At 43.5% G+C, this 26,786-nt stretch overlaps 1 protein-coding gene across 1 annotated transcript in view; it reads right to left on the minus strand.

The window, feature by feature from the left end:
- Positions 1–22,755: 22,755 nt before the first annotated feature.
- ITIH6 (inter-alpha-trypsin inhibitor heavy chain family member 6) overlaps positions 22,756–26,786 on the minus strand; it is a 43,790-nt gene continuing 39,759 nt past the window's right edge. The window contains exons 11-13 of the mRNA XM_002808533.4: positions 26,626–26,739; positions 23,960–24,337; positions 22,756–23,053 (exon numbers count right to left, since the gene is read on the minus strand). Of these exons, the coding sequence (XP_002808579.4) occupies positions 22,842–23,053; positions 23,960–24,337; positions 26,626–26,739 (704 nt within the window). The 3' untranslated portion in view covers positions 22,756–22,841. The remainder of the gene's footprint in view (positions 23,054–23,959; positions 24,338–26,625; positions 26,740–26,786) is intronic.

The raw sequence follows: 26,786 nt of genomic DNA on the forward strand, positions 1-26,786 counted from the left end.
TCTTCCTCTTCTCTTGCTTTTTGAAGTCTATCCATCTCTGAAGATCCAGAAGCTTCACTTCCTCTGGAATCCCTCCCAATATTGAAACTTGTTCCAGAGGATTTGGTGCTATTTTCCTAAGCATTCCTATGTGGGTGAAGCACTCACTCCAATCAGCCTTGAAGGAGAACAGGGAGGAGGACATCTCTCTTGTAATCTCCACATTTTTCTCCTAGTGTTGCTAGTTTACCATACTTGGGAAATGCTTATTGAGCAACTGGTCACAGAGTATGTGGTTCCACTGTAGAAGCCCTGGATAGAGTGATACTAAGGCCAGATATAGTGGGTATTTTACTTCTATTTTTGGTCACCAATTCTTTTCTTGTGCTTGGTAATACACTATCTTATGAGGTAGAGCCTATCTGCCACCAGAGAAGCTGAAAAAACCACCTACTCACTACTCAAACTTCTTTGAAAGTAGGGCTTCGGCACATGACCAGACTCCACCAGTTACATTAATATATCCCTTGGAATCAGGAGTTGATGCTGAAGGAAGGAGGGAATGCATGGAATCTATTCTGGTGATGGGTGAATGCAGCTGAAGATGGGACAATCTGGTTTCCAGAGGCAATGGAAGTGTCCAGTCCACCACTACAAATGGTGGCATCCAGTTTCTAGTGGTGTTGTGAACAGTGTTTCCTCTTGGAAACTTCTGAGGTGAGATTTTGGGCATCATTCCTGGCTATGTTGCTTCTGTACCTGGTTCTCCAGCTCTTTCAGACTCTGTGAACTATCTAATACCTGTTTTGCAAATTCCTTTCTACTTAAATCAGTCAGAGCTTATTTCTATTGCTTATAACCAAGAACTGACACATTGGGGATTCTAGTCCTGGTTCTGCCATTGACTTGTTCTGTCCTCCAAATTAAATCGTGCACACTTTCTTTGCCTTTTTTTTTTTTTTTTTTTTGAGATGGAGTCTCGCTCTGCTGCCCAGGCTGGAGTGCAGTGGCCGGATTTCAGCTCACTGCAAGCTCCGCCTCCCAGGTTCACACCATTCTCCGGCCTCAGCCTGCCGAGTAGCTGGGACTACAGGCACCCGCCACCACGCCTGGCTAACTTTTTTTTTGTATTTTTAGTAGAGACGGGGTTTCACAGTGTTAGCCAGGATGGTCTCGATCTCCTGACCTCATGATCCGCCCACCTCAACCTCCCAAAGTGCTGGGATTACAGGCGTGAGCCACCGCACCCAGCCGGCCTCATTTTTATCGTCTGTTCACAATGGCGTTGCCAAATTGCAGATTCCACCTGACTTACATAAAGGTGAAGGGGATGTGATTGTTTTGACATCTATCATTGATTGTTGTGAAGAAACAGCTACATGAGGATCTGTCAGAGCTCATCACTGTGTTGTCATTTTGTGCCATGGCTTCTAGGAAGGTCAAGATTTTTGGCTGCATTGCAATAGCTTTATCTTGACTTGATCTTCTGGTACAAGTGCTACTCCATTATTATTGGGTACTTATTCCTTTGAACTGGTTTACAGTGTTTATTATAGCGAAACCATTTATTCTAATGTAGTGACATGCTTGGTGGTCTATCCAGCATCAATTTTACCCCTCATCCAATATACAGCAGCTATGCAGTTAGGTGGGGTTGACATAACCCTTACATCCAAGAATGGGCCCATATTTGTCCTAAGCCAGTTAGCACAAACTCATATCCTAGGACACAATGATTGGTTTTGAAATGGACATGCACCCAAATTAGAGTGAACATCAACTTTTCTTCAGTGGTTGTTGCTAATGGTAGTCACCCTGTGATCAGGAGTGTCAAGCTTAATATAGAGTGGCTTTGTGGAAGGGAGAATGGAGAGATGGAAAGAAGCTGGATCCTTGATGACATGATTAAGCAGCTGGACTTGTTTAGCATTCATCTGAAGCCCACTGTACTTCTGGATTCCTTTTCAGTTACACAAGCTGATACATTCTCGTTACTAAAGCAATTTGAATTGGATTTTCTGTTACTTGCAATCAAAAGCATCCTAACAAAAAGATCTATAAAATCTCAAGATGTTTGGAGAAAGAGGTGAGATTAATTAATGAATAAATGTTTTGGGAGGCCCACAGACATCTTACACTAATATATGTTCCCTACCAAAGCTTGCTTCTCCTGTGTTCCTCCATCTTAGGAAATGGCTCCAACATTCACTCAGCTGCCCAAGCCAGAAATAAACATGGAAGTCATGCTAGACTCCTTTCTCTCCCTTACCTCTAATCAAACCAGTTATCATAACATCTGCTTTTTACCTCTTTGTTATCTCTGCAGTCTGCCCTCATCTCTCCAATTCATTGCCACTGTTCTAGTCCTAATACCATGGTTCACAAGAACCTCCGTGATCTGGCTCCTGCTCCCCTCACATCTCATCCTCCTCTCCTGCCCTTGAATTCTCTACTCTCGCTATGCTGAACTGTTTCCTGCACAAAATTTGGCAGTTTTATTTATTCCCTTGTAGCAGGTCAGCTCTATGAGTGAAGGAACCATGTCCAGGTGTTCCCTTCTGAATTCCCAGCATGCAACAAAAGTGCTTGGTACATGCTAGGAGCTCAACAATGTTAGTAGAATTAATGAATGAATAAAAGAATGAATCTTTCAGCCCTTGCTCAAGATAACCCCTATGTCTGAGACGCTCTTCTCTGATGCTGTCTCCTCTTTGACTAATTCTTTGTCCTTTTAGACTAGGCTTGGATATTACCCTCTCTGGAAAGCCTGCCCTCTAACTCCCAGGCTGGATTCCTTGAATATCTGGGGCTCCTACAGATCCCTGTGCTCACTTTTGTGCTAGCACTGGTCACATTGTATTGTCATTGCTTCAACATCTGTATCACCATGTAGGTACGGTTTTCCTGGAAGTCAGAAGCTAGGTCACATTATCTGTTTTATTCCTAGGGCCCAGCATAAGGTCAGGCACAGAAAGCCTGTGGTGAAAGTTTATTGAATGAAAGGTGTACATGTGAGTCAAGAATGGAGGCTTTGTGTTGATTCATTCCTAACCACTGACTCCTCAGCAAAGCCCAGCCTTCTCCCTTATCTTTTCTTCTTCAAGTCTAGTTCCAAATACATCCACTTCTTGCCTCAGGCTTTACTGGTTCTACTGGAACTGGAAGAAAGCTCACATTCTCATCGATACTCCCTCCTTCCACTTCACTTGTTTCTCCCTGTCATCCATCTTCCTCTTCAGCCAGCACTCTCCTCACACAGAACACTCTCATGCCCTCCTGTTTCAGGACTCAGGATGAGACCCCTTTCTTCCCTATTCTCTCCTTTTCTCCTCTTTGATAATGGTAGAGCACTCTGGTTCTGTCAGGCTTGGCATCAAGAGTATTTCAGATTCTTTGTGTTCCACTGTCTGTGCACCCTACTGTCTGTATGTCCCATTGTTTGTGTATCCCAGTGTCTTTGTGTTCCAATGTCTGAGTATCACAATGTTTGAGTATATCCCAGTGACTGTGTGTCCAAGTGTCAGCATGTTTCTGCTTCTGTGCATCCTAGTGTCTTTGTGTTCTAGCGTCTCAGTGTCCCAGTGACTGTATGATCTAGCTTTTCTCTATGCCAAAGTGTCTATGTGTCTTAGGGTCAGGTTAATGTCTGTATATTTACCTCTATGTGTAGGTGGCAATGTCTCTGTGCCCCAGTGTCTGTGATGTCCCAGTGACTGTACTGGACAGTGTTCCGGTGTCTCAACGTCTGTGTATATATCTCAGTGTCTTTGTTTTTCCAGTTTCAGTATGTCCCAGTGACTGTGCATCTCAGTGTCTGTTTCTGAGTGTTTGTGTATTGTAGGGTCTGGGTGTGTTTCAATAACTGTTTGTCCCAGTCTGTGTGTTCCAGTGTTTGCATATCTCAGTGTCTGTGTGCCCCAGTGTTTGTGTGTGTTACAGTGTCTGTGTGTGTCTGTTAACTATGTGTGGTGAGGTTTGTATGTTCCAGTCAATACGTTCCGTTGTCTGTATCTCCTAATGCCTGTTTCCCAGAGTCTGTACATCCAATTTTCTGTATGTGACAGTGTTGTTATTTCCCAGTGACTGCATGTCCACGTGTCTGAGTGTCTTGGTGTCTGTGCAAGTCCAAGTGTGTGTGTCTGTGTGTGTGAGTTTCCGTGTCCCAGAGCCTGTGTGCCCTAGTGTCTGTATGCCCCATTATTTGTGCATCCCAATGCCCGTGTTTCCTAGTGTTTGTGTGTCACAGAGTCTGTGAATGTCCCTATGTTGGTGTGTCCCAATGCCTGTGGAACCCGTGTGTGTGCACCATTATCTGTGTGTCCCAGAGCCTGTATATCCCAGTACCTGTGTCCTAGTGTCTGAGTGTCTCAGTGACTATAGATCCCCATGTCTCTGTATATTCCAGTGCCTATCTGTCTTAAGGGCTATGTATGTGTCTCAGTGTCTGTGTATACCAATTTCTCTTTATGTAGATGAGTGCACTAGAGTTTGTGTGCCCCCAGCATCTGTGTGTCATAGTGGCAGCATTTGGGCTGTGGATCTGAGTTTCAGTGTTTCTGTATACCTCAGCATCTGTATCTTAGTCTGTGTGTCCTAGTGTCTGTATGTCCCAATGTCTGTGTATTCCCATGTTTGTAACTTCCAGTGTCTATGTGTTCTGGAATCTGTGCATGTCCCGATGACTGTTCCAGTTAGTGCCTGTGTCAATATCTGTACGTCCCATGTTTGTGTGCCCTACTGTCTGTGTGTCTCTGGGTCTTTGTATCTCAGTGTCTATATATCCTAGCATCTTTGTGCCCAAGAGTGTGTATATCTTTTTTTTTTTTTTTTTTTTGAGATGGGGTCTCACTCTGTCCCCCAGGCTGGAGTGCAATGGCATGATCTAGGCTCACGGCAACCTCCACCTCCCAGGTTCCAGCAATTCTCTTGCCTCCTGAGTAGTTAGGATTACATGCATGCACCACCACTCCTGGCTAATTTTTGTATTTTCAGTAGAGATGGGGTTTTGCCACGTTGGCCAGGCTGGTCTCTAACTCCTGACCTCAGGTGATCCACCTGCCTCAGCTTCCCAAAGCACTGGGATTACAGGCATGAGCCACTGCACCTGGCCTGCATATCTTTATATGTATATATGACAGTGTCTTTATGTTTCAGAATCTATATGCTTCCCAATGAATGTATATCCCTGTGCTTGCATTTCTTGGTGTGTGTGTCAAAGTGTCTGTGTTCCTTAGATTACATGTGTCCCAGTGCCTGTGCATGTACCTCAGTGTATGTATGGCCCAGTGTCTACATGTTCCACTGGCTGTGAGTCACAGTGTCTGTGTATTTCTCAGAGACCATTTGTGCCTGCATCTGTGTGTCCCAGTGCCTATGTGTCTCTGAGCTTGTGTATGTCACAGTATCTGTATTTTTCATTATCAGTGTGCCCCAGTGTCAGCATGTTGCAACTGAAGTCTCAGCTTCAGTTTCTGTATGTCTCCATCTCTGCATCTTAGTGTCTGTGTGTCTCCATATCTGTGTATTCCAGTATCTGTGTGTCCCAAGGTCTATGTGTACCAGATGTATATCTCCCAATGTTGATTTAACTCCATGTCCCAGTGTCTGTGTATGTCTCAGTGTCAATGTTGCTAAGTGTCTGTGTCCCAGTGCCTCTATATATCAGTGTCGGTGTACCCCAGTGTCTGTGTCTTAGGTGTCTCTCTCATGTCCCAGTGTCTGTGTTTCTGGGTCTGTGTATGTTTCAGTGCCTGTGTGTTTCTGGGTCTGTGTATGTTTCAGTGTCTGTGTTTCTGGGTCTGTGTATGTTTCAGTGCCTGTGTGTTTCTGGGTCTGTGTATGTTTCAGTGTCTGTGTTTCTGGGTCTGTGTATGTTTCAGTGTCTGTGTTTCTGGGTCTGTGTATGTTTCAGTATCTGTGTTTCTCAGTGTCAGTGTGTCCCACTGTCTGTGCATTCTAGCGGCAGCATGTTGCATTGTTTCTAGTTTCAGTAATTCTGTGTGCTTCACTGTTAGTATGCCTGTGTCACTGATACTGTGTACCAGTATCAGTGGTACATGTGTGTACCTGTGTCTATGTCCAACTGTCTGTATGTCTCAGTGTCTGTGTATCCAGTAATTTTGACCCCAGCATCTGTATGTCTCAGTGTCTGGAATGCCAATGTCTGTGTATCTCAGCATCTGTGTATGTCCCAGTATCTGTGTTTCTTAGATTTTGTATGTGTCCCATTTCCTGTTTACTTTTATTTCAATAGATCCCAGTGCTTGTGTGTTTCAGTGAGTGGGTGTTCCAGAGTAAGCATGTGTCTGTATTTTCAGTGTTTTTGTGTGTCTTGCTGCCTGTACCCCAGTTTCTGTATGTTTGTTTCTGCATATCCCCAGTGTCTATATGTCCCAGTGTTTGTGTCTCCAGTGTCTATGTATTCTAGTGACTGTGTGTTACAGCGTTTGAATATTTTCCAGTGTCTGTATGTCTTAGTTTCTTAGTACTCCAGTATTTGCATGTTCCAGTATCCATGTGCTGCAATGTCTGTATGTGTCCGTCTACGTGTCTCAGTGTCTGCACATCCCAGTGACTGTCTCAGTGTTGGTGCACCAGTGTCTTTTTCTCCCACTGTCCGAGTGTCCCAATGACTGCATACTCCAGTGTTTCTGTACATTCAAGTCTCCATGTGTCTCAGTGTCTATATACCCAAGCACCTATATGTTCCAATGTTTATGTATCCCATTGTCTGTATACCCTGATGTCTATCAGTTCTAGCTCTGTCTTTGTCCCTGACTGTGCACCAGTGTCTGTGTGTCTCAGTGTCTATGAGTCCCAGTGTCTATGTTTCCCAATGTCTGTGTGTCCCAGTATCTGCTCTCAGTGCCCATGTGTCGCAGTGTCTGTGTGTCCCAGCATCTATGAGTCTCAGTGTATGTGTCCAGTGTCTGTGTGTCCCAGTGTCTATGGGTCTCAGTGCCTGTGTGTCACAATGTCTATATATTTCCTAGTGTCTGCAGATCACAGCCTCTCTGTATTCTAATACCTGGGTGTCCCAGTATGTTTATGTCCTAATGACTGTATGTTTCAGTGTCTGTGGGTCTTGATGTCTGTGTCTGCCCCAGTATTTATGTTCCTCAGTGTCTGTATGTCCCAGTGTTTGTATACCTTAGTGACCATTGCATGTTGCATTGTGTTTCTTAGTATCAGTGTTTCTGTGTTCCTCTGTATTTGTATCCCAGTGTCTGCGTCAGAATGTATGTTTGCCCCAGTATCTGTATAGCACATTTCTATGTAGTCCCAAGTCTGCATGCATAACTGTTTGCATAGGCCTCAATGACTGTACGTCCCAGTTTCTGTGTGCCCCAGTGCCAGTGTACCTCACTGTATGTATATCCCAGTATTTGCTTGTTCCACTCTTTGTGAGCCCCAGTGTCTGTGTATCTCAGTGTTTTTTTTCATGCCCTTCTCACTGTGGGACTCAGTTTCTGTGTGTCTCTGCGTCAGCATGTAGTTGTGTCTCTGAGTTCCAGTTTTTGTGTGCTTCAGTCTCTGTACCTCAGTTTCTGGCATCCCAGTGGCATGTGTGTCTCAGGTTCTGTATATTCCTCTGTCTGTGTATCGCAGTGTCTGTGTATACCTGTACCTGTGTACTAGTGTATGGTCCAACTATCTTTGTATGTCAGTGTCCCTGTGTGTTCTGACATGTGTTCTAATGTCTATGTGTGTTAAATATTAGTGCATGCCAGTGCCTCTATGTGTTTTAGTGGGTGTCTATGTTTTCCAATGGCTGTATGCATCTTTTTTTTTTCTGAGACAGAGTCTCGCTCTTGTTGCCCAGGCTGGAGTGCAATGTCACGATCTAGGCTCACTGCAACCTCCGCCTCCTGGGTTCAAGCGATTCTCCTGCCTCAGCCTCCTGAGTAGTTGGGATTACGGGCGCCTGCCACCATGCCCAGCTAATTTTTATATATATTTTTTAGTAGATACAGGGTTTCGCCATGTTGGCCAGGCTGGTCTTGAAATCCTGACCTCAGGTGATCTGCCCTCCTTGGCCTCCCAAAATGCTGGGATTACAGGCATGAGTCACTGTGCCCAGCCGGCTGTATGCATCTTAATATCTGTATGGCAAGTGTCTGGCAGTGTTCCAATGTTTACATATTCTAGTTTCCCAGGGTCTATGTGTCCCAGTGTTTCTGTGTTCTGGTGTCTTCTGTTTCTTCTGTATATCATTGTCCAGTACCTGCATGTCCTTTGTTCTTTGTAAATCTGTGAGTTCCCGTGTCCCATTCCTTATGCATTCCTATGTTATACATTCTATTAATCTCTGTGTTTCAGGGTCTGTACATCCTCATTTCTGGATGTCCCTGGGTCTCTGTAGTCCCTTGATTTTGCCATTTTCTCTGCACGTCCCTGACCTCTATGTTTTCATGTATGTGCATCCTTGTCCTTGAACGTACTTGAGTTTTTGTATATCCTGAGCCTCTGTTCTAGTGTCTGTGTCTCCTTGTCTCTGTGTGCTTGTGAATCCCTGTCTCAGTATCTGGGAATCCAATGAGCCCCTGTATTCAAATGTTTGTGCACCCTTTCTCTGTATATCATTGAATTTTTGTGTCTTCCTGATTCTTTACATGTCTCTGAATCCTTGCACATCCCTGAGTCTGCATATCCCTGAACCTTTACATGTCCCTGAGTCTTTGCATCTGATCCAGTGTCTGTCTGTGTCTGGATGTCCATGAAGCTCTGTGTTCCAGTTTGTGTGTTTCTGTCTCTAGGCATCGCCAAGTCTTTGCATGCCCCTGAATCTCTGCACTCTATTGTGTATCCATGAGTCTCTGTATTCTTTAATTTTTAATTTTTTGTGGGTACATTGTAGGTGTATGTATTTATCAGGTACATGAAATATTTCGATACAGGCATGCAATGTGAAATAAACACATCATGGAGAGTGAGGTATCCAACCTCTCAAGCATTTATCCTTTGAGTTACAAACGATCTAATTGTACTCTTAATTATTATATAATGCACAATTATTATTGACTATAGTCACCCTATTGTGCTATCAAATAGTAGGTCTTATTCAGGCTCTCTAACTATTTTTGGTACCCATTAACCATTCCCACTTACCCCGCAAACCCCCCACTACCCTTCCCAACCTCTGGTAACCATCCTTCTACTCTCTATCTCCAAGTTTAATTGTTTTAATTTTTAGCGCCCACAGATAATTGAGAACATGTGATGTTTGTCTTTCTGTGCCTGGCTTATTTTACTTAACACAATGACCTCCAGTTCCATCCACGTTATTGCAAATGACAGGATCTCATTCTTTCTAATGGCTGAATCATATTTCATTGTGTATATGCACAACATTTTCTTTATCCATTCATCTATTGATAGACACATAGCTTCCAAATCTTAGCTACTGAGAATATATTGCTGCAACAAACATGGGAGTGCAGATATCTCTTTGATGTACTGATTTCTTTCTTTTTTTTTTTTATACTTTAAGTTCCAGGGTACATGTGCACAACGTGCAGGTTTGTTACATATGTATACGTGTGCCATGTTGGTGTGCTGCACCCATTAATTCGTCATTTACATTAGGTATATCTGCTAATGCTATCCCTCCCCTCCACCCTCCCCACAATAGGACCCGGTGTGTGATGTTCACCTTCCTGTGTCCAAGTGATCTCATTGTTCAATTCCCACCTATGAGTGGGAATATGTGGTATTTGGTTTTCTGTTCTTGAGATAGTTTGCTGAGAATGATGGTTTCCAGCTGCATCCATGTCCCTACAAAAGACACAAACTCATCCTTTTTTATGGCTGCATAGTATTCCATGGTGTATATGTGCCACATTTTCTTAATCCAGTCTGTCACTGATGGACATTTGGGTTGATTCCAAGTCTTTGCTATTGTGAATAGTGCTGCAATAAACATACGTGTGCAGCTGTTTTTATAGCAGCATGACTTATAATCATTTGGGTATATTCCCAGTAGTGGGATGGCTGGATCATATGGTACTTCTAGTTCTAGATCCATGAGGAATCGCCATATTGTTTTCCATAATGGTTGAACTAGTTTCCAGTCCCACCAACAGTGTAAAAGTGTTTCTATTTCTCCACATCCTCTCCAGCACCTGTTGTTTCCTGATTTTTTAATGATTGCCATTCTAACTGGTGTGAGATGGTATCTCATTGTGGTTTTAATTTGCATTTCTCTGATGGCCAGTGATGATGAGCATTTTTTCATGTGTCTGTTGGCTGTATGCATGTCTTCTTTTGAGAATTGTCTGTTCATATCCTTTGCCCACTTTTTGATGGGGTTGTTTGTTTTTTTCTTGTAAATTTGTTTGAGTTCTTTGTAGGTTCTGGATATTAGCCCTTTGTCAGACGAGTAGATTGCAAAACTTTTCTCCCATTCTGTAGGTTGCCTGTTCACTCTGATGGTGGTTTCCTTTGCTGTGCAGAAGCTCTTTAGCTTAATTAGGTCCCATTTGTCAATTTTGGCTTTTGTTGCTGTTGCGTTTGGTGTTTTAGACATGAAGTCCTTGCCCATGCCTATGTCCTGAATGGTATTACCTAGTTTTTCTTCTAGGGTTTTTATGGTTTTAGGTCTAACATTTAAGTCTCTAATCCATCTTGAATTAATTTTCATATAAGGAGTAAGGAAAGGATCCAGTTTCAGCTTTCTACTTATGGCTAGCCAATTTTCCCAGCACCGTTTATTAAATAGGGAATCCTTTCCCCATTTCTTGTTTCTCTCAGGTTTGTCAAAGATCAGATGGCTGTAGATGTGTGGTATTATTTCTGAGGGCTCGGTTCTGTTCCATTGGTCTATATCTCTGTTTTGGTACCAGTACCATGCTGTTTTGGTTACTGTAGCTTTGTAGTATAGTTTGAAGTCAGGTAGCATGATGCCTCCAGCCTTGTTCTTTTGACTTAGGATTGTCTTGGCAATGCAGGGTCTTTTTTGGTTCCATATGAGCTTTTTTTTTTTTTTTTTTTTAATTTATTTATTATTATTATACTTTAAGTTGTAGGGTACATGTGCATAACGTGCAGGTTTGTTACATATGTATACTTGTGCCATGTTGGTGTGCTGCACCCATCAACTCGTCATTTACATCAGGTATAACTCCCAATGCAATCCGTCCCCCCTCCCCCCTCCCCATGATAGGCCCCGGTGTGTGATGTTCCCCTTCCGGAGTCCAAGTGATCTCATTGTTCAGTTCCCACCTATGAGTGAGAACATGCGGTGTTTGGTTTTCTGTTCTTGTGATAGTTTGCTGAGAATGATGGTTTCCAGCTGCATCCATGTCCCTACAAAGGACACAAACTCATCCTTTTTTATGGCTGCATAGTATTCCATGGTGTATATGTGCCACATTTTCTTAATCCAATCTGTCACTGATGGACATTTGGGTTGATTCCAAGTCTTTGCTATTGTGAATAGTGCTGCCATAAACATACGTGTGCATGTGTCTTTATAGCAGCATAATTTATAATCCTTTGGGTATATACCCAGTAATGGGATGGCTGGGTCATATGGTACATCTAGTTCTAGATCCTTGAGGAATCGTCATACTGTTTCCATAATGGTTGAACTAGTTTACAATCCCACCAACAGTGTAAAAGTGTTCCTATTTCTCCACATCCTCTCCAGCACCTGTTGTTTCCTGACTTTTTAATGATCGCCATTCTAACTGGTGTGAGATGGTATCTCATTGTGGTTTTGATTTGCATTTCTCTGATGGCCAGTGATGATGAGCATTTTTTCATGTGTCTGTTGGCTGTATGAATGTCTTCTTTTGAGAAATGTCTGTTCATATCCTTTGCCCACTTTTTGATGGGGTTGTTTGTTTTTTTCTTGTAAATTTGTTTGAGTTCTTTTTAGGTTCTGGATATTAGCCCTTTGTCAGACGAGTAGATTGCAAAAATGTTCTCCCATTCTGTAGGTTGCCTGTTCACTCTGATGGTAGTTTCTTTTGCTGTGCAGAAGCTCTTTAGTTTAATGAGATCCCATTTGTCAATTTTGGCTTTTGCTGCCGTTGCTTTTGGTGTTTTTGACATGAAGTCTTTGCCCATGCCTATGTCCTGAATGGTACTACCTAGGTTTTCCTCTAGGATTTTTATGGTATTAGGTCTAGCATTTAAGTCTCTAATCCATCTTGAATTAATTTTCGTATAAGGAGTAAGGAAAGGATCCAGTTTCAGCTTTCTACTTATGGCTAGCCAATTTTCCCAGCACCATTTATTAAATAGGGAATCCTTTCCCCATTTCTTGTTTCTCTCAGGTTTGTCAAAGATCAGATGGCTGTAGATGTGTGGTATTATTTCTGAGGACTCTGTTCTGTTCCATCGGTCTATATCTCTGTTTTGGTACCAGTACCATGCTGTTTTGGTTACTGTAGCCTTGTAGTATAGTTTGAAGTCAGGTAGCGTGATGCCTCCAGCTTTGTTCTTTTGACTTAGGATTGTCTTGGAGATGCGGGCCCTTTTTTGGTTCCATATGAACCTTAAAGCAGTTTTTTCCAATTCTGTGAAGAAACTCATTGGTAGCTTGATGGGGATGGCATTGAATCTATAAATAACCTTGGGCAGTATGGCCATTTTCACGATATTGATTCTTCCTATCCATGAGCATGGTATGTTCTTCCATTTGTTTGTGTCCTCTTTGATTTCACTGAGCAGTGGTTTGTAGTTCTCCTTGAAGAGGTCCTTTACATCCCTTGTAAGTTGGATTCCTAGGTATTTTATTCTCTTTGAAGCAATTGTGAATGGAAGTTCATTCCTGATTTGGCTCTCTGTTTGTCTGTTACTGGTGTATAAGAATGCTTGTGATTTTTGCACATTAATTTTGTATCCTGAGACTTTGCTGAAGTTGCTTATCAGCTTAAGGAGATTTTGGGCTGAGACAATAGGGTTTTCTAAATATACAATCATGTCATCTGCAAAGAGGGACAATTTGACTTCTTCTTTTCCTAACTGAATACCCTTGATTTCTTTCTCTTGCCTAATTGCCCTAGCCAGAACTTCCAACACTATGTTGAATAGGAGTGGTGAGAGAGGGCATCCCTGTCTTGTGCCAGTTTTCAAAGGGAATTTTTCCAGTTTTTGCCCATTCAGTATGATATTGGCTGTGGGTTTGTCATAAATAGCTCTTATGATTTTGAGGTACGTTCCATCAATACCGAATTTATTGAGCGTTTTTAGCATGAAGGGCTGTTGAATTTTGTCAAAAGCCTTTTCTGCATCTACTGAGATAATCATGTGGTTCTTGTCTTTGGTTCTGTTTATATGCTGGATTATGTTTATTGATTTGCGAATGTTGAACCAGCCTTGCATCCCAGGGATGAAGCCCACTTGATCATGGTGGATAAGCTTTTTGATGTGTTGCTGAATCCGGTTTGCCAGTATTTTATTGAGGATTTTTGCATCGATGTTCATCAGGGATATTGGTCTAAAATTCTCTTTTTTTGTTGTGTCTCTGCCAGGCTTTGGTATCAGGATGATGTTGGCCTCATAAAATGAGTTAGGGAGGATTCCCTCTTTTTCTATTGATTGGAATAGTTTCAGAAGGAATGGTACCAACTCCTCCTTGTACCTCTGGTAGAATTCAGCTGTGAATCCATCTGGTCCTGGACTTTTTTTGGTTGGTAGGCTATTAATTATTGCCTCAATTTCAGAGCCTGCTTTTGGTCTATTCAGGGATTCAACTTCTTCCTGGTTTAGTCTTGGAAGAGTGTAAGTGTCCAGGAAATTATCCATTTCTTCTAGATTTTCCAGTTTATTTGCGTAGAGGTGTTTATAGTATTCTCTGATGGTAGTTTGTATTTCTGTGGGGTCGGTGGTGATATCCCCTTTATCATTTTTAACTGCGTCTATTTGATTCTTCTCTCTTTTCTTCTTTATTAGTCTTGCTAGTGGTCTGTCAATTTTGTTGATCTTTTCAAAAAACCAACTCCTGGATTCATTGATTTTTTGGAGGGTTTTTTGTGTCTCTATCTCCTTCAGTTCTGCTCTGATCTTAGTTATTTTTTGCCTTCTGCTAGCTTTCGAATGTGTTTGCTCTTGCTTCTCTAGTTCTTTTAATTGTGATGTTAGAGTGTCAATTTTAGATCTTTCCTGCTTTCTTTTGTGGGCATTTAGTGCTATAAATTTCCCTCTACACACTGCTTTAAATGTGTCCCAGAGATTCTGGTATGTTGTATCTTTGTTCTCATTGGTTTCAAAGAACATCTTTATTTCTGCCTTCTCTTCGTTATGTACCCAGTAGTCATTCAGGAGCAGGTTGTTCAGTTTCCATGTAGTTGAGCGGTTTTGATTGAGTTTCTTAGTCCTGAGTTCTAGTTTGATTGCACTGTGGTCTGAGAGACAGTTTGTTATAATTTCTGTTCTTGTACATTTGCTGAGGAGTGCTTTACTTCCAATTACGTGGTCAATTTTGGAGTAAGTACGATGTGGTGCTGAGAAGAATGTATATTCTGTTGATTTGGGGTGGAGAGTTCTATAGATGTCTGTTAGGTCTGCTTGCTGCAGAGATGAGTTCAATTCCTGGATATCCTTGTTAACTTTCTGTCTCGTTGATCTGTCTAATGTTGACAGTGGGGTGTTGAAGTCTCCCATTATTATTGTATGGGAGTCTAAGTCTCTTTGTAAGTCTCGAAGGACATGCTTTATGAATCTGGGTGCTCCTGTATTGGGTGCATATATATTTAGAATAGTTAGCTCTTCCTGTTGAATTGATCCCTTTACCATTATGTAATGGCCTTCTTTGTCTCTTTTGATCTTTGATGGTTTAAAGTCTGTTTTATCAGAGACTAGTATTGCAACCCCTGCTTTTTTTTGTTCTCCATTTGCTTGGTAAATCTTCCTCCATCCCTTTATTTTGAGCCTATGTATGTCTCTGCGTGTGAAATGGGTCTCCTGAATACAGCAGACTGATGGGTCTTGACTCTTTATCCAGTTTGCCAGTCTATGTCTTTTAATTGGACCATTTAGTCCATTTACATTTAAGGTTAAGATTGTTATGTGTGAACTTGATCCTGCCATTATGATATTAACTGGTTATTTTGCTTGTTAGTTGATGCAGTTTCTTCCTAGCCTCGATGGTCTTTACATTTTGGCATGTTTTTGCAATGGCTGGTACCGGTTATTCCTTTCCATGTTTAGTGCTTCCTTCAGGGTCTCTTGTAAGGCAGGCCTAGTGGTGACAAAATCTCTAAGCATTTGCTTATCTGTAAAGGATTTTATTTCTCCTTCACTTATGAAACTTAGTTTGGCTGGATATGAAATTCTGGGTTTAAAATTCTTTTCTTTAAGAATGTTGAATATTGGCCCCCACTCTCTTCTGGCTTGGAGAGTTTCTGCCGAGAGATCTGCTGTTAGTCTGATGGGCTTCCCTTTGTGGGTAACCCGACCTTTCTCTCTGGCTGCCCTTAAGATTTTTTCCTTCATTTCAACTTTGGTGAATCTGGCAATTATGTGTCTTGGAGTTGCTCTTCTCGAGGAGTATCTTTGTGGCGTTCTCTGTATTTCCTGGATTTGAATGTTGGCCTGCCCTACTAGGTTGGGGAAGTTCTCCTGGATGATATCCTGAAGAGTGTTTTCCAACTTGGTTCCATTTTCCCCCTCACTTTCAGGCACCCCAATCAGACGTAGATTTGGTCTTTTCACATAATCCCATACTTCTTGCAGGCTTTGTTCATTTCTTTTTCTTCTTTTTTCTTTTGGTTTCTCTTCTCACTTCATTTCATTCATTTGATCCTCAATCGCTGATACTCTTTCTTCCAGTTGATCGAGTCGGTTACTGAAGCTTGTGCATTTGTCACGTATTTCTCGTGTCATGGTTTTCATCTCTTTCATTTCGTTTAGGACCTTCTCTGCATTAATTACTCTAGCCATCAATTCTTCCACTTTTTTTTCAAGATTTTTAGTTTCTTTGCGCTGGGTACGTAATTCCTCCTTCAGCTCTGAGAAATTTGATGGACTGAAGCCTTCTTCTCTCATCTCGTCAAAGCCATTCTCCGTCAAGCTTTGATCCGTTGCTGGCGATGAGCTGCGCTCCTTTGCCAGGGGAGATGCGCTCTTATTTTTTGAACTTCCAGCTTTTCTGCCCTGCTTTTTCCCCATCTTTGTGGTCTTATCTGCCTCTGGTCTTTGATGATGGTGATGTACTGATGGGGTTTTGGTGTAGGTGTCCTTCCTGTTTGATAGTTTTCCTTCTAACAGTCAGGACCGTCAGCTGTAGGTCTGTTGGAGATTGCTTGAGGTCCACTCCAGACCCTGTTTGCCTGGGTATCAGCAGCAGAGGCTGCAGAAGATAGAATATTTCTGAACAGCGAGTGTACCTGTCTGATTCTTGCTTTGGAAGCTTCCTCTCAGGGGTGTACTCCACCCTGTGAGGTGTGGGGTGTCAGACTGCCCCTAATGGGGGATGTGTCCCAGTTAGGCTACTCAGGGGTCAGGGACCCACTTGAGCAGGCAGTCTGTCCCTTCTCAGATCTCAACCTCCGTGTTGGGAGATCCACTGCTCTCTTCAAAGCTGTCAGACAGGGTCGTCTGCATCTGCAGAGGTTTCGGCTGAGTTTGTTATTGTTTACTGTGCCCTGTCCCCAGAGGTGGAGTCTACAGAGCCAGGCAGGCCTCCTTGAGCTGCTGTGAGCTCCACCCAGTTCGAGCTTCCCAGCAGCTTTGTTTACCTACTTAAGCCTCAGCAATGGCGGGCGCCCCTCCCCCAGCCTCGCTGCTGCCTTGCCGGTAGATCACAGACTGCTGTGCTAGCAATGAGGGAGGCTCTGTGGGTGTGGGACCCTCCCGGCCAGGTGTGGGATATGATCTCCTGGTGTGCCTGTTTGCTTAAAGCGCAGTATTGGGGTGGGAGTTACCCGATTTTCCAGGTGTTGTGTGTCTCAGTTCCCCTGGCTAGGAAAAGGGATTCCCTTCCCCCTTGCGCTTCCCAGGTGAGGCAATGCGTCGCCCTGCTTCAGCTCTCGCTGGTCGGGCTGCAGCAGCTGACCAGCACCGATCGTCCGGCACTCCCTAGTGAGATGAACCTGGTACCTCAGTTGAAAATGCAGAAATCACCCGTCTTCTGTGTCGCTGGCTCTGGGAGCTGGAGACTGGAGCTATTCCTATTCGGCCATCTTGCTCTGCCCCCTCAGTCGTCTCTTTTTTCTCCTTCCTGTCTTCCTTTTAGTGAAGATGATTTTCCATAATGATATGATTTAGTCTGTTGCTTTTTTATTTTTTGTGTGTCTGTTGTGTGTTTTTCTTTTTGCGGTTACCATGGGGCTTTCAAATACTTTCTTATAATCCATTATTTTAAGCTGATAACAACACTGTTTGCACAAACAAACAGGCATAAAGAAAATTATTAAAGACTTTATGCCTTAACTTCATCTCCTTACTTTCTAACTTTTGGTTGTTACTATTTGGGTCCTATTGTACTATGTCTTGGAAAGTTGTTATAGTTAGTATTTTTGATGCCTTCATCATTTAGTCTTTCTACTTAGGATAAGAGTAGTTTACACACCACAGTTACAGTGTTATATTCTGTGTTTTTCTGTGTACCTTCAGGTGATTATTTATCCCTCAGTCATATCCTTGTCTTTCTGATTGAAGTACTCCTGTTAGCACTTCTTGTAGGACGTGTCTGGTATTGATGAAATCCTTCGGCTTTTGTTTGTCTGGGAAAGTCTTTATTTCTCCTACATGTTTGAAGGTTGTTTTCATGAGATTTACTTTTCTAGGGTAAAAGTATTTTTCCTTTCGCATTTTAAATATGCCATGCCACTCTCTCTTGGCCTTTATGGTTTCCACTGAAAAGTCTGTTGTCAGACACATTGGAGATTCATCATCTGTTATTTGTTTCACTGCTTTTAGGATGCTTTCTTTAACCTTGACCTTTGGGAATTTGCTTATTAAATACCTTGCTGTAGTATTTTTGGGGAGAAATCTGCTTGGTGTTCTATAACCTTTTTGTACTTGAATGTTGATATCTTTTTCTAGGTTTGGGAAGTTCTCTGTTATTATCCCTTTGAATAAACTTTCTACCCCTATCTCTTTCTCTACCTCCTCTTTAAGGCTAATAACTCTTAGATTTGCCCTATAGAGGCTATTTTCTAGATCCTCCAGGCATGCTTCATTGTTTTTTATTCTTTTTTCTTTTGTGTTTGTGAATTTTCAAATAGCTTGTCTTGAAGCTCATTAATTCTGTCTTCTACTTGATCATTTCTGCTATTAAAAGACTCTGATGCATTCTTCAGTATATCAATTGCATTTTCAGTCCCAGAATTTGTTTCATTCTTTTAAATTATTTCAATCTCTTAGAATTCTGAATTCCTTCTTTGTGTTAGCTTGAATTTCTTTGAGTTTCCTTAACACAGATATTTTGAATTCTCTTTGATATCGCATTTCTTTAATATGTGAAAGGTCACATATCTCTATTTCTCCAGGATTGGTCCCTGGTGCCTTATTTAGTTCATTTGGTGAGGTCATGCTTTTCTCGATGGTCTTGAGACTTGTGAATGTTCACCTGTGTTTGGGCATTGAAGAGTTAGGTATTTAGTTTAGGCTTCACTGTCTGGGCCTGTTTGTACCCATCCTTCTTGGGAAGGCTTTCCAGATATTAGAAAAGACTTGGGTGTTGTGATCTAAGCTCTATCTGCATTAGGGGCAACCAAAGTCCAGTAATTCTGTGGTTCTTGCAGACTTGTAGAATTATTATCTTGATGGTCTTGGACAAGATCTGGAAGAATACTTTGGATTTCCAGGCAGAGACTCTTTTTTCTTTTCTCTGTCTTTTGTCTCCGAAACAAACAAGTCTTTCTGTTATGAGCCACCGGGAATTCTGGGTGGAGTGAAACAAGCACTTCTGTGGCCACCACTATTAAAACTGCACTGTGTCAGACTTGAAGCCAGCACAGCACTGGGCCTCACCCAAGTCTTGGCATAACCACTCTCTGGCTACCACCTATGTTTGCTCAAGACCCTGGGGCTCTATAATCAGCTGGTGGCAAAGTCAGTCAGGCTTATGTCCTTCCCTTCAGGGCAGTGAGTTCCCTCAGGCCCTGAGCAGGTCCAGAGATGTCACCCAGGTACCAGGTACTGAAGTCAAAAATCTTAGAAATCTACCTGGCTTTCTATTGTACTGTAGCTAAGATGATCCTCAATCCATAAGACACAGTTCTTCCCAATCTTCCCTCACTTTTCTTAAGGCAGAGGAGCCTTGCCCCATGCCCACTGCCACCGCAGGCTCACAGGGAGTACTGCCAGGCTACCGCTGATGTTCCCTTAAGAATCAAGGGTTCTTCAGTCAGCTTGTGTTGGATATTGCCTGGCCTAGGACTCACCATTTGGGGCAGTGGGCTCCCCTCTGGTCTAAGGCAGGTCCAGAATTGCCATCCAAGATCCAATACCTGGAATTGGTAACCCTAAGAGACCTCTTCGTGCTCTACCCTGCAAGGTTGAGCTGGTACCCCTAAGGTGCAAGACAAAGTCCCCTTTACTTTTCCTTCTACTTTAGTGGAAGGAGTCTTGCCTCATAGCCATCACAGCTGGGAATGTGTTGAGTCTCATCTGAAGCCAGCAAGTCTCAGAGTCTCACCCAAGGCTCTTGACATGGTACCTGGATATCACTGTTAGTTATACAGGGACCAAGGGCTCTTCAGTTAGCAGGCAAGGAATCCTGCCACAACTGGGTCCTTCCCTTCAATGCAGCAGATTCCCTTCTGGCCCAGGGTGTGTCTAGAAATGTTGTCTGGGAACTGGGGCCTAGAAAGGGGGCCTCACAACTCTGACCAGTACCCTGTCCCATTGTAGCTTAGGTGATATCCAAGATGCAAGACAAAATCCTCCCCACTCTTCCCTCTTCTCTCCTCAAGTGGAAGGAAGAAGTCCCTTTTGGAGCTGTCAGCTGTGCAGCCTGGGGTTAGGGGAAGTGTTGTGCCAGTACTCCTTTTGCCACCCTGCCTAATGTCTCTGTTGGTTGAGTGCCCTCCCCTCCCCAGTCCACTGTCTCAGAGCCCAGTTTAGCACTAGGACTTGCTTAGGAGTTGCAGTCCTTGTGTCCTAGACTGCCTTTCCTGTTTACTTGGGGCCCCAAAACACTTTGGCCCAAGGTGGTGTGTCTTGTGGGAATTCAAATTTCAACTGCTGGGATGGGCAATTCCCCTCTGGCTAGGGCTGGTTTAAATGTTCCCTCTGCATGCAGGCATCAGCTGAGTTCGTTATTTTGCTTTCTGCTATGACAGGGCAGCACTGAGTTCAATGCCTCACTTCAATTGCTGTGCTTTCCCTCTCCCAAGTAGTCAGATTCTCTCTCCACACCCCTCAGCCACTGCTAGGGGATGGGGAGGTGGTGTTGGTGAGTCAAGACTGTTTATCCTACCTCTTCAGTGCCTCTTTCAGTGATATGAAGTTTAAAACCAGGTACTGTGAGTGCTCACCTGATTTTTTGTTCTTATGAAGCTGCTTTTTGTGTGTGTGTAGATAGTCGTTTAATTGGTGTCCTTGCAGGGAAGGCGGGGAATGATAGGTGGAGCCTTCTATTCCGCCATCTTACACTGTCTCCCTCTGTGTTCTTCTGTCTGGGTGTCTCTGAGGCTCTGTATTCCAGGGTCTGTGTATTCATAAATCTGCATATGCCTCTTTCCATATGCCCTGTGTTAGTGAGTCCCCGAGTCTGTGCATTTCTGGAACTTTGCTTTCCATGTCTGTGTCTCTGTATTTCTGTATCCTCTTCTCCATCTATTTTCCCCAGCTTTTGTCAATATCTCTGTAATATTGTTTCTTTATGTTACTGTGGTTGTGTTTTAAGTTGTTCTGTGATTCAGTCCCTCTCTTTTTCAGTTCCTGTGTCTCTTTCTCTGGGTTCCCATGGCTGTTGACATTTCTATGAGTCTGTTTGTCAGCATGTCTTTCTGTATCTGTTTCTCTTTCTGTGTCACTCTGCCCCTGGTTTTGTTTTGGCCTGGCTCACCTCCTCTGTGTTCCTGCCTCTCTGTTTGCATCAGGTGTCTGATTCCACATCTTTTTATCTTTAAGCCACTATCTCTGTGTACCCGGGTCTGATTCCCTGTTTCCATGCTTTCTGTTGTGGCTGTGGTTGTCGATTTGTGTGTAACTTTTTCTGGTGTTGCCAGGTGCATTTTGGTTCTGTGACTTTGCATCCTTGCTTCTCTGGGTATACTTCTTGGTCACATGTTTATGCCCATTTGCTGATATTCTGTCTGTCTGATCTATGTGTTTAGGTTTCCTTGTTCCTGTTTCTATCTTACTAGACATGTCCCTGTGTTTCTGTCTGTGTCTAGCCTGGGTCCATATGACTGTGTTTGTGGGCTCACATCCCTATATCTACTTGGTCTGGGTTCTCTGTCTCTGAATTCCCAATGTCTGTCTCACTATGTCACAATGTCCCCATTTTACCTGGGTCTGCATCATGCCTGTCCTTATGTCTCTGTCCTGAACCTTATCTCTTTTCTTGTAACTGTTCAAGTGTCTGAGTCTCCATGTCTTTATCTATGGATCTGTGTACATATGAGTCTGTGTTCCTGTCTCACTCTTAGTGTATCCCTTTGCCTATATCCCTATCTTTGTTACCAAGCCTGGGTCTGTGTAACGTCTCTGTTTCTACATCTTTATATGTCTCTGGCCCTGTGTTTCTGTGTTCTTCTCCTATTCTCTGCCTCATGTCTGCAAATCAGTATGTCAGTGTATCTCTGAGTTTCTACCCCTCTGACCTTGGTGTCTTGGACTGTGGTCCTGGTCCGTGTCTCCCTGGATACCTATGTCCCCATGTCTCTGTGTGTCTTGATACCTCTGCTTCTGTGTCTGAATCTCTGTGTTTATCTATCTCTTTGTATATAGTTATATATCAGTGTCTTTACATTACTCATTTTGTGTCTGTACCTAAGTGACCTTTTTTACTCTTTGCCTCTTTGTAACAGGGACAGTAACTGAAAACCATGAAGAAACAGAGATGCAGCCAGAGAACATCTGTTCCTTTTTCTCTGAGTTTATGTCCCTGATGCTGCCACCCTGGCTCCCTCTCCCCATCTTTTAATGTCTCTATACTCCTATGTCCATGTTTGTTTTGTGATTCCTGTGTTTCCATAAGTTTATCTGTCCCTCTATTCTCCATCCATATCTGTGTCCTTGTCACAGTTTTTCTGGGTGTGATCCTGTGTCTTTGGTTGTGAGTATGTATATATGTCTGTCTATTGCTATGTTATGGGATCCTTTTTTGTTAATTAATTCATTCTTTTAATGAATATTTACTAAGCACCTATTATGTGAGAGGCACTGGGGTTACATAGATGATTCAGAAAATGTCCTTGCCCTCAAAGAGCTCACAGTCTAAGTCAGGGATCCAGACAAGTAAACAGATGATTACTACACAGTATAAGTGCTGTGAGCGTGGAGGGGTGGGGGTGGGCTATAAGAACCCAGAGGACAGGACCAAACTCAATCTAGGGCAGGCATCAGGAAAGGCCTCCTAGAAGAGGTAACAACAAGGACTTGAAGGGTGAATTACATTCACCTACAGGAACAAAGGAAGAGTGTCTCATGCAGAAGGAAAAACACATGCAATGGTCCAGTGGTAGGAGTGAGCACGGTTTGTTAGGGAAACTCTGAGAACCTCAAATATGCCATAGGAGTCAGGGAAAGGACAATGAAGATTCAGGAGTCCCTGACTCTACGTCTCTGCATGCCTATGTATTTTTATACGCTGGGATATGTGTTCCTTAGAACATGCGTGAGTCTGTGTGTCCCTGTGTGTGCTTCCATGTCCTTGGGTCTCTGTCCCTGGCTCACCCCATGCCCTGGTTTCCAGATCTCCCAAATTCGGGTCTCCTGGCTCTGGAATTCAGAAGCCATCACAGGACATAGGAGAGGTAGGGGTGGCCCAGAAGCAGCTCTACATGAGAGCGCTTCACCAGCCAGCAGGAAGCCCAGCGGGGCAGCAGCCTTGGTGAGTCCTTCAGCAGCCTCTTGCCTAGAATCACAGGCACATCTGGGCCATGGTGCCTTCGTAAGCATGGCCCCATAGGTCCTGTCACCAGTCGGATGTCTGCATGCTGGAACTGCCCTGAGGGAGAGAGATGCAGTGCTAGTCAGGGAGGTGGCCTGAGTCCCTGCTCAGAGATCTGCAAGGAAACTCAGCAGGAAATCCAGAGGGATTTAAAGGAGGAAGAAGGAGGGGCAGCAAAGGACCAGAGGAGGGAAGAGGCTGGGCATTGTGGGAACTGTGCAGGAGCCAGATGGGGCTGGAGTGTAATATGGAAGTAGGGAGCCAAAGTGGATGAGATGGCAGAGAAAGGGGGGCAGCCAGGCTTGGAGGAGAAGACAGGGAAGATTAGAAAGGAGACAAGAGGAGGGAGGAGACCTAGAGGAGGTAAAAATATCTGTTCAACCCACTGTCGCTCTTTGATGTGAGCCTCTGCTTTAGGTTCTGCCAGTGTCTCCTGACCTATAGCTTGGCATTCTGCAACCTCCCTTCATAGCCTTCATAGCTGTCTCCAGAGGGATCTTTGTAACACCCAGATATGACTGTGTCTCTCTTCTGCTTATAACCCTTCATGGCTCCTCATTGCTTTCAGGATAAAGCCCAATTCCTCATCCTAGCATTCAACTCTGACAACTCAACTCCATTTCCTCCAACTCCTGTTCCTTTCCTCCACTCTTGTTTAGCCTTTCAGACTCAGTGTGGGTGTGTCTACCTCCTCCAGGAGGTCTTTCTTGAGCTCTGAGGCTGGGCAAGTTCCCCCACTCTGGTTTTCTCTAGCTCCCTGGGCAGCTTTCTGTCCAGCAATGATCCCTTCCTGTGTTCAATATCCATATCTGGGTCTATCCTCTGTCAAGATGAGGAGCTACCCGAGGGAAGAGCCTGTCTCTGATTCCTCTTCCTGGTTGGGGGTATAGGTGCCTTTCACCCTGACAGAGTCTTTTTGGGGGCTGGTGCTCCCTGGCCCCTCTCAGCCTCAGCTGCACTTACCTATCAGGCCACGGGCTGAGGGGCTGAGGCCTGAGCCATTGGCCACATAGAACCCCAGGTGGGGTAGTTGCAGGGTACTGGGATGTCTGTAGCGGTGCCGGAGGACTAGGAACTCAAGGTAGGGCCCAAGGCGGAGGGTAAGGCGGGCTGCAGCAGCCACATAGAGCTCCAGCTGGGGCCTCTTCAGTAGGGCAGGTCGGTCCCAGGACAGGCGCAAGGTACCCTCACCTCGCAAAGATATAGAACTGCGGCTGATGGTGATAGTGTAGGCCCGGGGTTTATCTGTAGTGACTGTGATGATCTGGAAGTAGGTGCGAGTCTGGTCCTTGTGGCCCGGCCTTGGTGGTGCGCCAAGCAGCTTCCCACTCACGTGCAGCCCTGGAGGGAGGGGAGTGTGGGCCTGGAGCGGGGGCTTTTGCATGGTCGTTTACATGGTCACCCACAGCATGGGCAGATGAAGTAGTGCAGATTTGTAGCTAGAGGGCCAGCTCCTGATAGAACTACTTTTACCATGGTCCACCTGGCTGCTGCTTCCTGAGCAGTGTGTGGGGTGGGGGCATATAGTATGTGTGCACATGCTTACCCCAGTGTGGTTGTTTGCATATATATGTGTGTTTGCCTCTGAGTGTGTAATGTGTGTGTTTGGTTATGTTCATGTGAGTAACTCTGGGCATATCAGTACATCTGCATGTTTGGAGAAGGTGGTATGTTAGAGTGCATATATTTGGTTGTACATTTATGTATGTGCCTCTGGATATGTTGGTGTTATATGTCTTTGTGCAGTAGTGTATGTTGTGTGTACCTGGTTATGTGTTGGTGTGTACTGATGTGTATCTGGAGTGTCAGTGTGTGTGCATCTGGATTTGTGTCATTGTTTGGCTTGGTGGGTATTTCTATGCATCAGTGTTTTTCATATAACTAAAGTAACAGAGTGTGTTTGCTGCCTGTTATGTGTTGAATTCCTGGAAATTGGGATTAACCCGGGGGTATTCAGTGCTTGTATGCCCAAGTGTGTTGATGTGCATGCCATTGTGTATATCTGGGCATGTACTGTGTGTCACCATGTGTCTAGGTGCATATTTGCATATTTGTGGGTGGAAGGAGTGTCAAAATATGCACACCACAGTGTGTATGAGGAGTCTTCAAAAAGTTCATGGAAAATGCATTTTATGAAAAACTATGCATGGATTTCAAAATTTTTTGCACCAAAATAATCTAATTTGTTACAACACAGATGAACCAGATCTAGTTTGAAGCATTGAGAAGGACAAGACATCAGTTTGAAAAGAGCGCCTATCAGAGCAGCATGAACTCTGCTAAAATTGAAGGAAGAACAATTTATGGTGAAGCTTGGGTGCAAGAATGGTAAAATTATTGGTGTTTTATGAAAAGTTTATAAGGACAATGTCCTAAAGAAAGCAGCACTTTACAAATGGATAACTCGTTTTAAGAAGGGATGAGACAATGTTGAAGATGAAGAAGCCTGCAGTGGCAGACCATCTACATCAATTTCCGAGGAAAAATTCATCTTGTTCATGCTCTAATTGAAGAGAACTGGCAATTAACAGTGGAAACAATAGCCAACACCATAGACATCTCAGTTGGTTCAGCTTACACAATTCTGACTGAAAAATTAAAGTTGAGTAAACTTTCAACTCGACAGGTGCCACAACCATCACCAGATGCACCCAGATCACCTGCAGACAAGAGCAGAGCTTTCAATGAAAACTTTAAACAAGTGGGATCAAGATCCTAAAGCATTCCCTTAAAGAAGTATAACAGAAGATGAAACGTGGCTTTATCGGTATGATTGGTATGATCCTGAAGACAAAAGCACAATCAAAGCAATGGCTACCAAGAGGTAGAAGTGGTTCAGTCAAAGCAAAAGCAGACTTGTCAAGAGCAAAGGTCGTGGCAACTGGTTTTTGGAGATGCTGAAGACATTTTGCTAGTTGACATTCTGGAGGGCCAAAGCATGATAATATCTGCTTATTATGAGAATGTTTTGAGAAAGTTAGCCAAAACTTTAGTAGAAAAATGCCTGGGAAAGCCTCACCAGAGAATTCTTCTCCACCATGACAATGCTTCTGCTCATTTCTCTCATCAGACAAGGGCAATTTTTCAAGAGTTTTGATGGGAAATCATTAGGCATCAACCTTACAGTCCTGATTTGGCTCCTTCTGACTTATTTTTGGTTCCTGATCTTAAACAATCTTTAAAGGGCACCCAGTTTTCTTCATTTTTTAAATAATGTATAAAATACTACATTAACATGGTTAAATTCCCAGGACCCTCAGTTCTTTATGGATGGACTAAATGACTGCTATCCTTGCTTATCTTGTATTTGATGGAGCTTATGTTGAGAAATAATGTTTATGTTTTTAATTTTTTATCGTTTAATTCCATTTTACCACAAACTTTTTGAAGTTCCATCATATTTGTGTGAGTTTACTCTATGCCCTTTTGTGTGTTTATCTGTGAGTATCTTGGTGTTTGAGTGTATTCACGTGTGTTTTCATGTGTGTCTTGGTGTGTTCTTGTGTGTTACCATGTGTTAGTGAGGTGCATTGCTATGTGTCTGGGGTATTAGCCCACAAATGTCTAGGGTTATTGACATGGATCTATCCAGCTGTGGTGTATGGGGATGGAGTTCTTAGGGCTCGTACCTGCCTTTGGGTCCTCTATGAGCTGCAGCAAGTCCCCAGGGTGCCCATTCAGTGTGAAGCAGATCTTCTCTTCTGAGTGTGGGATTTGGATCACAAAGTGGGGGTCCCCGTCCACTGCAAGGCAGAAGATACAAGTCTAAAGTTAAAAGAATAAATGGAAG

The sequence above is a fragment of the Macaca mulatta genome, chromosome X (genome assembly GCF_049350105.2).
Source record: "Macaca mulatta isolate MMU2019108-1 chromosome X, T2T-MMU8v2.0, whole genome shotgun sequence".
NCBI lineage: Eukaryota > Metazoa > Chordata > Mammalia > Primates > Cercopithecidae > Macaca > Macaca mulatta.